This window comes from Haliotis cracherodii, unplaced genomic scaffold (assembly GCF_022045235.1).
Source record: "Haliotis cracherodii isolate W230 unplaced genomic scaffold, xgHalCrac1.p SCAF_10, whole genome shotgun sequence".
Lineage (NCBI taxonomy): Eukaryota > Metazoa > Mollusca > Gastropoda > Lepetellida > Haliotidae > Haliotis > Haliotis cracherodii.
Genome location: NW_027266265.1, coordinates 58478001 through 58490555, shown reverse-complemented (window position 1 = coordinate 58490555; position 12555 = coordinate 58478001). Strand labels below are relative to the sequence as shown.

The window sequence follows — 12555 nt, the reverse complement described above, 5'->3', positions numbered from 1 at the left end:
GTATTTGCAACCCTGTTACTATTTCAAGGCCGCAGTTAACTTTTTTTGACGAGGGGGGCAAAAAAGATTATGCATTTCTTATTCACGTTAACTTTCACAAGGAAAAATTGTTTTCTATAAAAAAAATCCCCCTCCACCACCTCATGCTGGCTACGGCACTGTATTTATCATGAAATTTCGTCATTTTTTGAATTTTTAGAAATACATTATTCTTTGAAGATTTGAATGTATACTTGTGTTTAGGAATAGGCCCAGGCATTCTAATCATGAAGTTCAAACTTTCAAAGAACTAAATTTTACTGAGCAATTAAATTACTAGGTCTTTGGTCTTCAGCAACCCATGCCTGTTGTAAGATGCGACTAACGGGATCGGGTGGTCAGGCTCGGTGACTTGGTTGATGCATGCCATCGTATCCTAATTGCGTAGATCGATGCACATGATGTCAATCACTGGGTTGTCTCATCCAGGCTTGACCATTTACAGACCGCCGTCATATAGTTGGAATATTGCTGAGTGCAGCGTTAAACAAGAAAAAAAGAAACAAACAAACAAAACTAGGTCTTTGAATGGCGTTCAAAGGTGATTATAGATACATAAGAATTTATGGATATCAACTTCATTATTATGAGGAACACAGCGTTTGGGAGTATATGCTTACTCCTTCTTCAGGTGAATGAATGCTACGAGGTCGGGAACATATATATGTACCTGTAAGAACAACAAAAGTAATAAGATAACAAAGTTGGAAACTCAAAGACGTTGGAAACAATAAGCGAAGCCCACTACATCGCTCTGAGATGTAACATGAAGAGAATGTATAGTATACTTGTACCGAATAAAATAATAATAATGAAACCTTTTCATGCTATATTTTGTTGTAGGTGGGGTAGGCCTCAAATGTCATGATTTACCATCACTATAAAAATTTGCTTAAGCTGACTCCTTGAAACACATTAACCTAAAAGTGTAATTAAACTTACTTTGTAGTATTTACAACTATTTAAGTTTGTGAACTACATACAAGTACGGTGAAATAAGAACCAAAAATAGAAACAATCGAGGGACAATAGCAACATATTTAATGTGGCTCGGGCATCAAAGGTTGGCTTGTTGTTTTACGCCGCACTAAGCAATATTCCAGCAATATGACGGCGGTCTGTAAATAATCGAGTTTGGACCAGACAATCCAGTGATTAACATCATGAACATCGATCCATGCAATAAGGATCGATGACATGCATCAACCAAGTCAGCGAGGCTGACCACCCGATCTTGTTAGTCGCCTCTTACGACAAGCATAGTCGCCTTTTTCGTAGGCCAAGCGTGGATTGCTGAAGACCTATTCTAGCCCGGATCTTCACGGGTCGGGTATCAAAGGAGCATGTAGTCATGTACATAGCTATTTAGAAGATCAAAACCCACTACAGAGTCACAATTTTCACGTATAACGTAAAATATCCAGCAAGCAACATAAATTTAGAAAAAATAAATCTGTAGGTCTCCACGCAAAATATTGAGTATTTGCATGCACAAAGAAAGCTAGGTGTGTCAATCCTGATACCTGAAAAGGAGGTGATTATAGCAATGAATAAATGGAAGCCACAACTTGACAGTAAATAGCGCTGAGAGTTGATAGCGACGGACAACTAGAAGCCAGCACTTGACAGTGAATAGCGCTGATAGTTGATAGCGATGGACAACTAGAAGCCACCACTTGACAGTAATTAGCGCTGAGAGTTGATAGCGATGGACAACTGGAAGCCACCACTTGACAGTGAATAGCGCTGAGAGTTGATAGCGATGGACAACTGGAAGCCACCACTTGGCAGTAATTAGCGCTGAGAGTTGATAGCGATGGACAACTGGAAGCCACCACTTGGCAGTAATTAGCGCTGAGAGTTGATAGCGATGGACAACTGGAAGCCACCACTTGACAGTAAATAGTGCTGATAGTTGATAGCGATGGACAACTGGAAGCCAGGACTGCAGATAGGTTAACTGGTCACGGTTTAACTACATGAAGCCATTGACATCAGGAGACACCAGTCAGCCATCAACCGTGACCATCTCTTCACACAGCCAATACAGTTGGCATCTCGTCACACAATCAATTCATATAGGCCACCCCTCTTATCTTCACCCTCATAAGGTCTAACGGCCACAACTATCTCCACCCTCATTAGGCCAACCACCCACAACTATCTCCACCCTCATTAGGCCGACCACCCACAACTATCTCCACCCTCATTAGGCCGACCACCCACAACTATCTCCACCCTCATTAGGCCGGCCACCCACAACTATCTCCACCCTCAACAGGGCGACCACTCACAACTATCTCCATCCTCATTAGGCCGACCACCCACAACTATCTTCACCCTCATTAGGCCGACCACCCACAACTATCTCCACCCTCAACAGGCCGACCAACCACAACTATCTCCACCCTCATTAGGCCGACCACCCACAACTATCTCCACCTTCAATCGGGCGACCACCCACAACTATCTCCACCCTCATTAGGTCGACCACCCACAACTATCTCCACCTTCAATAGGGTGACCACCCACAACTATCTCCACCCTCATTAGGCCTACCATCCACAACTATCTCCACCCTCAATAGGGCGACCACCCACAAATATTTCCACCCTCAAAAAGCGACACACCCACAGTGCAAGGCAGTGGCTTAACCTCATCACAAGATGTCGCGCACAGCATCCACAGTTCAAGGCAGTGGCTTAACCTCATCACGAGATGTCGCGCACAGCATCCACAGTTCAAGGCAGTGGCTTAACCTCATCACAAGATGTCGCGCACAGCATCCACAGTGCAAGGCAGTGGCTTAACCTCATCACAAGATGTCGTGCACAGCATCCACAGTGCAAGGCAGTGGCTTAATCTCATCACAAGATGTCGCGCACAGCATCCACAGTGCAAGGCAGTGGCTTAATCTCATCACGAGATGTCGCGCACAGCAAGTGGTACTTCATTGGTACTAAGACTTGTAATTGCGTGGACCTTAATTCCATTGCGAGGGATAAAATGGTATACACTGTGTATGTGATAGGACATAGCAATACTACAAGAACTGCTACATCCGATATTACAAGCACTGCTATATCCGATACTTCAAGCACTGCCACATCCGACACTACAAGCACTGCCACATCCGACAGTACAAGCACTGCCACATCCGACACTACAAGCACTGCTACATCCGATACTACAAGCACTGCTATATCCGACAACACAAGTACTGCTACATCCAATACTACAAGCACTGCTACATCCGATACTACAAGCACTGCTACATCCGATACTACAAGCACTGCTACATCCGATATTACAAGCACTACTACATCCGATACTACAAGCACTGCTATATCCGATACTTCAAGCACTGCCACATCCGACACTTCAAGCACTGCCACATCCGACACTTCAAGCACTGCCACATCCGACACTACAAGCACTGCCACATCCGATACTACAAGCAATGCTACATCCGATACTACAAGCACTGCTATATCCGACACTACACGTACTGCTACATCCGATACTACAAGCACTGCCACATCCGACACTACAAGCACTGCTACATCCGACACTACAAGCACTGCTACATCCGATACTTCAAGCACTGCTACATCCGATACTACAAACACTGCCACATCCGACACTACAAGCACTGCTACTTCCGATACTACAAGCACTGCTACATCGGATACTTCAAGCACTGCCACATCCGATACTTCAAGCACTGCCACATCCGATACTTCAAGCACTGCCACATCCGACACTACAAGCACTGCCACATCCGATACTACAAGCACTGCTACATCCGATACTTCAAGCACTGCCACATCTGATACTTCAAGCACTGCTACATCCGATACTACAAGCACTGGTTTTCCGATACCACAAGCATTGCTACATCCGATACTACAAGCACTGCTACATCCGATACTTCAAGCACTGCCATATCCGATACTTCAAGCACTGCCACATCTGATACTTCAAACACGGGTATATACAATAACGATGGACGGGTATATACAATATGAATGGATGGGTATATACAATATGAATGGACGGGTATATACAATATGAATCGACGGGTATATACAATATGAGTCGACGGGTATATACAATGACGTTGGACGGGTATATACAATATGAATGGACGGGCTTATACAATATGAATGGACGGGTATATTCAATATGAATCGACGGGTATATACAATACGAATCGACGGATATATTCAATATGAATCGACGGTTATATACAATATGAATGGACGGGTATATACAATTTGAATCGACGGGTATATACAATACCGATGGACGGGTTTATACAATACCAATGGACGGGTATATACAATACCGATGGACGGGTATATACAATAACGTTGGACGGGTATATACAATATGAATCGACGGGTATATACAATACCGATGGACGGGTATATACAATATGAATGGACGGGTATATACAATATGAATCGACGGGTTTATACAATATGAATGGACGAGTATATGCGATATGAATCGACGGGTATATACAATATGAATCGACGGGTTTATACAATACCAATGGACGGGTATATACAATAACGTTGGACGGGTATATACAATATGAATGGACGGGCATATACAATATGAATGGACGGGTATATTCAATATGAATCGACGGGTATATACAATATGAATCGAGGGGTATATACAATATGAATCGACAGGTATATTCAATATGAATCGACGGGCATATACAATACCGATGGACGGGCATATACGATACCGATGGACGGGTATATGAAATACCGATGGACGGGTATACACAATACCGATGGTAGGGTATGAACAATACCGATGGACCGGTATATACAATAACGATGGACGGGTATATACAAAACCGATGGACGGGTATATACAATACCGATGAACGGGTATATACAATACCGATGGACGGGTATATACAATACCGATGGACGGGTATATACAATACCGATGGACGTGTATATACAATACCGATGGACGGGTTTATAATGATCTTCATCATCTTCATCCAGCGGGGATGTAGGCCAACGGCCCATGCAGCGTGAGTCCTACTGCCGACCACGCCCAGGGTAACATCAACACTGTAGTTTCTTAATTACGTTGTATGAAAAACAAACATAGGCAACGTTAATGTTGTCAGACATCAGTAAAATATATTTCTGTAAGAGGGATGTGTGTACATAGTATTTCTCGTGAAGATCAATTTGGCGCAAATCTGCATAAGCTTCAGAAAGAAGCAAAAAATGACACTCATTTTCTACGTATCCATAGCACTTGATGAAAGCCTCCACGATACTGAACAGTGAATAGCCAATGTTTTAGAACCATCTGGTAATTAGGCACGCAAGTCGTGTTCATATGTGCATCTCAATCGTACCATAAACTATAAACTAGTAATAATAATTATGCTCACGTCTGTGAAAGGCATTTAGAAGTGATACACATAAGGAAGAGATTTTATGGACGTCAACTTCTTTATTATGAGGAACACAACGTTTCGGAGTATATGCTTACTCCTTCATCGGGTGAATGAATGACATGAGAATAAATTATCACTGCATGATAGGTAAATGGCAATGGACAATGGGTAAACGGGAGGCCGGCGGTAATTAGCACTGATAGGTAAACGGGAGGCCGGGGGTAATTAGCACTGATAGGTAAACGGGAGGCCGGGGGTAATTAGCACTGATAGGTAAACGGGAGGCCGGGGGTAGTTAGCACTGATAGGTAAAAGAATAGAAAAGGCAAAGGGCAAATGGAAGCCAGTTAGATAATTAGCCCCGACAAAAGATCAAAGCAATAAGTCCCAGGCACTCGGCAGATAGGTTCCCTAGTCACGGTTCATGGCTGGCTGATGTCTCCTGATGTCAAAGATCAATGCCATGGCTTCTTGTAGTTTCCCTTGTCGCCTGTTGTCGTTGGTAGACAGGGCTGATGTTATGGACTTGGGTCTTGAGGATGTGTTCTGAAAACGCGCATTTCAGGTCTAGTTTGTTGACAGAGGCCTGATGTTCTTTGAGTCTGGTGTTGAGGGGTCTGGGGGTTTCTCCAATGGACTGGTGGCCACAGTTGCAGGGGATCTGGAACATACATCCTGTGGGGTTGGGACGTACACTGCTTGTGCTTCTGCCATTGGCTTGTAAAATGGGTCTTGGTGAACTTGCCGCTGGAAAAGGTGACATCTATGTTAGTTGTGTTGTTGATGAGGCGGGGAAACTGATGGGTGACCGGGCCTTGTTAAGGTGTGGTGATCCTGATGGCCGACGGGGCAGATTCATGTCTGGGATCGGGGTTCTTGATGGTCTTGCGGGCCTTGCGGATAGTCATATGCTGGTTTTCACCCTTCAACCCTTTTTGAGTTTTGATTGAGTGAGTATGGTTTTATGCCGCTTTTAGCAATATTCTAGCAATATCACTGCGGGGACACCAGAAATCAGCTTTACACATTGTACCCATGTCGGGAATCAAACCCGGGTCCTCGGCGTGACGAGCGAACGCTTAAAACACTAGGCTACCCGACCGCCCCTTTGAGTTTTGAAAACCAATTAATTTCACTATGAAGCAGTATATTATATATCCTCGAGATGTAAATCCAGGCCCCCATGTCTGAGCGACCTGAAATAACATTATCAATTTCTTTGGTCGTTGTCGCCAATACATATTTCTCAACCGACATAAATCATGTGTGAAAACGAACGAACGCTGTGCTCGGAAAACTACACTTGAAATATAAACAAAGCAAACTTCCATGATTTGGGAGATTCAACGGAAATGGTCAAAGTTTCCGTCTTGCGTGACGGCATGACTGACCTAAATTCACGCACAACAATAGCAACGGTATTTGGTATGGTATGTACTGGTATATAAAATATGGATGGATGTGAATATAGACATGGGAAGGACTGATATATAGAATATATATCAACGGGAATATTAAAGACGGATCGATGGGTCTATTGTATATCGATGGTAGGGTATTTGGAATATTAATGAACGGTATGTAGACTATAGATGGACGGGTATATAGAGCATGGATGGACGGGTATAGAGGGTATGGATCGACCGGTTTATAGAGTATGAATCGACGGGTATATAGAGTGTGGATGAGTGGGTATATAGAGTATGGATGAATGGGCATTTAGAGTACGGATGGACGGTATATAGAGTATGGTCGGACTATATATAGAGGTGAGGTGAGGTGAAATTAGGTTTAACGTCGCGTCCAAGATCATTGCATTTATATAGCGACTTGCTTGCACGTGTGTGTGTGTGGCTGCTTGTACTAGTCCGGACTGATGCCGATTTGTAGTGCTAGCTCACTTAGATACCATGCCGCAGTTTAACATGAATACCCCACTCAGACACAACATACTGACTCCGAGCCGACCAGTCCTTGTTTTAGCCCCTTAATGCCGAGCACCAGACAGGGTAACAACAAGTACCATCTTTTAACGTCTTATGGTATGATGCGGCCGGGGATCGAACCCCGAACCCTCCGCTCTCCGGGCGGACGATCTACCACTACCACGGAGGCGGTCGCTATCTATAGAGTATGGATGGGCGGTATATAGAGTATGGATAGGTGGTATATAGAGTAGGGATGAATGGGTATATAGAGTATGGATGGAGGGATATATAGAGTATGGATGGACGGGTATATAGAGTATGGATGGACGGATATATAGAGTATGGATGAATTGGCATATGGAGTATGGATGGACTGGTATATAGAGTATGGGTAGAGGGGTATATAGAGTATGGATTGGCGGTATATAGAGTATGGATGGGCGATATATAGAATATGGATGGGCGGTATATAACGTATGGATGGGCGGTATATAGAGTATGGATGGGCGGGTATATAGAGTATGGATGGGCGGGTATATAGAGTATGGATGGACTTGTATATAGAGTATGGATGGGCAGTATATAGAGTATGGATGGGCCTTATATAGATTATGGATGGGCGGTATATAGAGTATAGATGGGCGGTATATAGAGTATAGATGGGCGGTATATAGAGTATGGATGGGCGGTATAGAGTATGGATGGGCGGTATATAGAGTATGTATGGGCGGTATATAGAGTATAGATGGGCGGTATATAGAGTATGGATGGGTGGTATATAGAGTATGGATGGGCGGTATAGAGTATAGATGGGCGGTATATAGAGTATGGATGGGCGGTGTATAGAGTATGGATGGGCGGTATAGAGTATGGATGGGCGGTATATAGAGTATGGATGGGCGGTATATAGAGTATGGATGGGCGGTATATAGAGTATGGATGGGCGGTATATAGAGTATAGATGGGCGGCATATAGAGTATGGATGGGCGGTATATAGAGTATGGATGGGCGGTATATAGAGTATGGATGGGCCTTATATAGAGTATGGATGGGCGGTCTATAGAGTATGGATGGGCGGTATATAGAGTATGCATGGGCGGTATATAGAGTATGGATGGGCGGTATATAGCGTATTGAAAGACGGGTATGTGCAGCTCCAGGGCAGATCGTGGAGTACCAGCAGGCCAGCAGGTTGCGGGGCATGTATCCGCGGCTCCTATCTGTCTGGGAGAACAGCTACACAATGGGCGCCAGATATCACCAGCTGTAGGTTCCCAGCAGACAGGCTTCTATTTTCAGCAATTCCAGATAAAATGATTACGGATAACTACACGGGACATTACAGGACATAAGTGGGTAACTCTATATACAATGTGTTGACGCGTGTTTGGATAACGCCAGCTGCAACTTTGCAAATGACTTGAGAAGAGGTTCTTGTGTAGATGTTTGAACTGTCTTGCCCTATGAGGGGGCGGAGAGGAAATTGTTCAGAGCGCCTGCAGTGTGTATTGGCTGGCAACAATGGCGGATGGGCGGGAACCGTGGGTGTAATAGTTGCAATATTTCAGCCATACCAGTATGATCTTAAACGTCAAACGTTTTTGTTTATGTAGGGTCTGGGAGACATACTAGTAGGTAAGGTATCTGCCCGATACTGCCCACACAGACTGACGCACTTGGGAAGTCGGTGTGAACTTCAAGTCGGGGATGGTCTTCAGTGTTGGAGAAGCAGGAACGAGTGCCCCATGGGAGCCTCTGTGTGAGTGTCTGTGTGAGCGAGTGTCTGTGTGAGCGAGTGTCTGTGTGAGCGAGTGTCTGTGTGAGCGAGTGAGTGGGTGAATGATTGAGTGGGTGAGTGGGTGAGTGAGTGAGTGGTGGGTGAGTGAGTGGTGGGTGAGTGAGTGAGTGGGTGGGTGGGTGAGTGAGTGGTGAGTGAGTGAGTGAGTGAGTGAGTGAGTGAGTGAGTGAGTGAGTGAGTGAGTGGATGGGTGAGTGAGTGGGTGAGTGGGTGAGTGAGTGGGTGGGTGGGTGGGTGGGTGAGTGAGTGAGTGAGTGAGTGAGTGAGTGAGTGAGTGAGTGAGTGGGTGAGTGGGTGGGTGACCGAGTGGTTGGGTGAGCGAGTGGGTGGGTGAGTGAATGGGTGAGCGAGTTGATGGGTGACCGGTGGGTGAGTGAGTGAGTGAGTGGATCTGTGAGTGAGTAAGTGAGTGGATGGGTGGGTGAGTGAGTGGGTGGGTGAGTGAGTGAGTGGATGGGTGAGTGAGTGAGTGGGTGAGTGGGTGCGAGGGTGAGTGAGTGGATGGGGGGTGAGTGGGTGGGTGAGTGATTGAGTGGGCGGGTGAGTGGGTGAGTGAGTGAGTAGGCGAGTGAGTGAGTGAGTGAGTGAGTGGGTGGGTGAGTGATTGAGTGGGCGGGTGAGTGAGTGGGTGGGTGAGTGAGTGAGTGGGTGAGTGGGTGACCGGTGGGTGAGTGAGTGAGTGAGTGGATATGTGAGTGAGTAAGTGAGTGGATGGGTGGGTGAGTGAGTGGGTGGGTGAGTGAGTGAGTGAGTGGATGGGTGAGTGAGTGAGTGGGTGAGTGGGTGCGAGGGTGAGTGAGTGGATGGGGGGTGAGTGGGTGGGTGAGTGATTGAGTGGGCGGGTGAGTGGGTGAGTGAGTGAGTAGGCGAGTGAGTGAGTGAGTGAGTGAGTGGGTGGGTGAGTGATTGAGTGGGCGGGTGAGTGAGTGGGTGGGTGAGTGAGTGAGTGGGTGAGTGGGTGCGAGGGTGAGTGAGTGGATGGGGGGTGAGTGGGTGGGTGAGTGATTGAGTGGGCGGGTGAGTGGGTGAGTGAGTGAGTGGGTGAGTGAGTGAGTGGATGGGTGAGTGAGTGAGTGGGTGAGTGGGTGCGAGGGTGAGTGAGTGGATGGGGGGTGAGTGGGTGGGTGAGTGATTGAGTGGGCGGGTGAGTGGGTGAGTGAGTGAGTAGGCGAGTGAGTGAGTGAGTGAGTGAGTGGGTGGGTGAGTGATTGAGTGGGCGGGTGAGTGAGTGGGTGGGTGAGTGAGTGAGTGGGTGAGTGGGTGCGAGGGTGAGTGAGTGGATGGGGGGTGAGTGGGTGGGTGAGTGATTGAGTGGGCGGGTGAGTGGGTGAGTGAGTGAGTAGGCGAGTGAGTGAGTGATTTGGGTGAGTGAACGAGTGGGTGAGTGGTAGCGAGAGCGGGTGAATGGGAGGGTGAGTAAGTGGGTGGGTGATTGATTGGTGGGTGAGTGGGTGGGTGAGTGAGTGAGTAGGTAAGTGGGTGAGAGGGCGGGTGAATGGGAGGATGAGTGAGTGGGTGGGTGAGTGAGTGGGTGGGCCGGTGAATGGGAGGGTGAGTGAGTGGGTGGGTGAGTGAGTGTCTGGGTGAGTGAGTGGGTGGGTGGGTGAATGGGAGGGTGATTGAGTTAAGGGGTGCTTGGGTGAGTGGGTGAGTGAGTGAGTGATTGAGTGTGAGGTGAGTGAGTCCGCGCAATGCACCCAGCAGGCTAGCATGTGTTTATCAGAGTTACCCACGCTGTTCTAAAGTTCGGAGTTTAGCGGAGCTGGGCTGGTGTGTGGAGTATGTGGGGAACTATGTAGCGGCATGTGACCTTGTCTGCACCTGCGTCGACCACCACATGACGACACCGAGCATCACAGAAAAACAGAAGCCACCTGTATTAACACACGGTCTACAATACCGGCTGTTTATAGCTTTCGGTTCACAAACGCTTCGCACTATGTTTGTAGAGTTATTTGACCAACTATGTTGTCTGTATCTGGTCACAACGACAGCATCACGGGGCATAGCCAACTTTGCTTTATACAGGTGTATATTTACCAGACGCACATGTGCCAGGTCACCACATTGTGGTAGTGGTTGTTATGTTGATGTCCCGGAGGACATAGTGGTAGTGGTTGTTGTGTTGATGTCCCAGAGGACATAGTGGCAGTGGTTGTTGTGTGGATGTCCCGGAGGACATAGTGGTAGTGGTTGTTGTGTTGATGTCCCGGAGGACATAGTGGTAGTGGTTGTTTTGTTGACGTCCCGGAGGACATAGTGGTAGTGGTAGTGGTTGTTGTGTTGATGTCCCGGAGGACATAGTGGTAGTGGTAGTGGTTGTTGTGTTGATGTCCCGGAGGACATAGTGGTAGTGGTTGTTTTGTTGATGTCCCGGAGGACATAGTGGTAGTGGTTGTTGTGTTGATGTCCCGGAGGACATAGTGGTAGTGGTTGTTGTATTGATGTCCCGGAGGACATAGTGGTAGTGGTTGTTGTGTTGATGTCCCGGAGGACATAGTGGTAGTGGTTGTTGTGTGGATGTCCCGGAGGACATAGTGGTAGTGGTTGTTGTGTTGATGTCCCGGAGGACATAGTGGTAGTGGTTGTTGTGTTGATGTCCCGGAGGACATAGTGGTAGTGGATGTTGTGTTGATGTCCCGGAGGACATAGCCCAAGGTAGAAACTATTTTTCTTTGTCTTTGGACCAAGGTGACTTGACACCGATTTAGTCATACATATAAACAAGATGTAATGAATGACAAGTGACATTGTTGCAAGGCTCGCTCGGGTTTGTTGGTAAATGTACCACACACTGGTTACGAGCATCAACAAAAGGGTTTACATGTGAAGTAATGGCAATGAGATTCCCCACATTTGGAGTATCTGTCATCTGAACTCCTAGAGGTGTTGACCAAGCTGTCTTGCTGACCTTGTCCGAAAGCCACCAAGGTCTTGGGCGGCCATGACAAAGGGGGAATAATAAAGAGCCCCCGCTACTTCATCCAAGCTGGTTAAAACTTCAGTTGTCTCTCTCCTGTCTATCGTTGAACCCTTGGTCAACCTCGTTAACCCTTCCTGTACCTTGTTAACCCGACTGTACCCTGTTAACCCGACTGTACCTTGTTAACCCTTCCTGTGCCTTTTTAACCATACCGTACCCTCTTAACACGGCTGTACCTTGTTAACCCGACAGTGCCTTGTTAACCTTGTTAACCCTTCCTGTTCTTTGTTAACCCTTCCTGTTCCTTGTCAATCCGACTGTACCTTGTTAATTTTTCCTGTCCCTTGTTAACCCGACTGTATCTTCTTAACACGTCTGTACCTTTCTGAACCCTTCCCGTCCCTTGTTAACCCGACTGTTCGTTGT

General features: G+C 46.7%; 1 protein-coding gene across 1 annotated transcript; it reads left to right on the top strand.

Annotated features, from left to right (window-relative positions):
* Positions 1-3045: 3045 nt before the first annotated feature.
* LOC139453939 (uncharacterized) lies at positions 3046-8678 on the top strand. Its single transcript, XM_071235382.1, has 2 exons — positions 3046-3910; positions 8569-8678. The coding sequence occupies exons 1-2, from the start codon at positions 3046-3048 to the stop codon at positions 8676-8678; spliced, it is 975 nt and encodes a 324-aa protein (XP_071091483.1).
* Positions 8679-12555: the final 3877 nt, after the last annotated feature.

Bases quoted from the DNA above. Each gene is read 5' to 3' on its own strand.
- LOC139453939 (XM_071235382.1), top strand. From the start codon at position 3,046: ATGGTATACACTGTGTATGTGATAGGACATAGCAATACTACAAGAACT. The intron at 3,911-8,568 runs GTTTTCCGATAC...GTGCAGCTCCAG, and splicing joins ATCCGATACTACAAGCACTG to GGCAGATCGTGGAGTACCAG.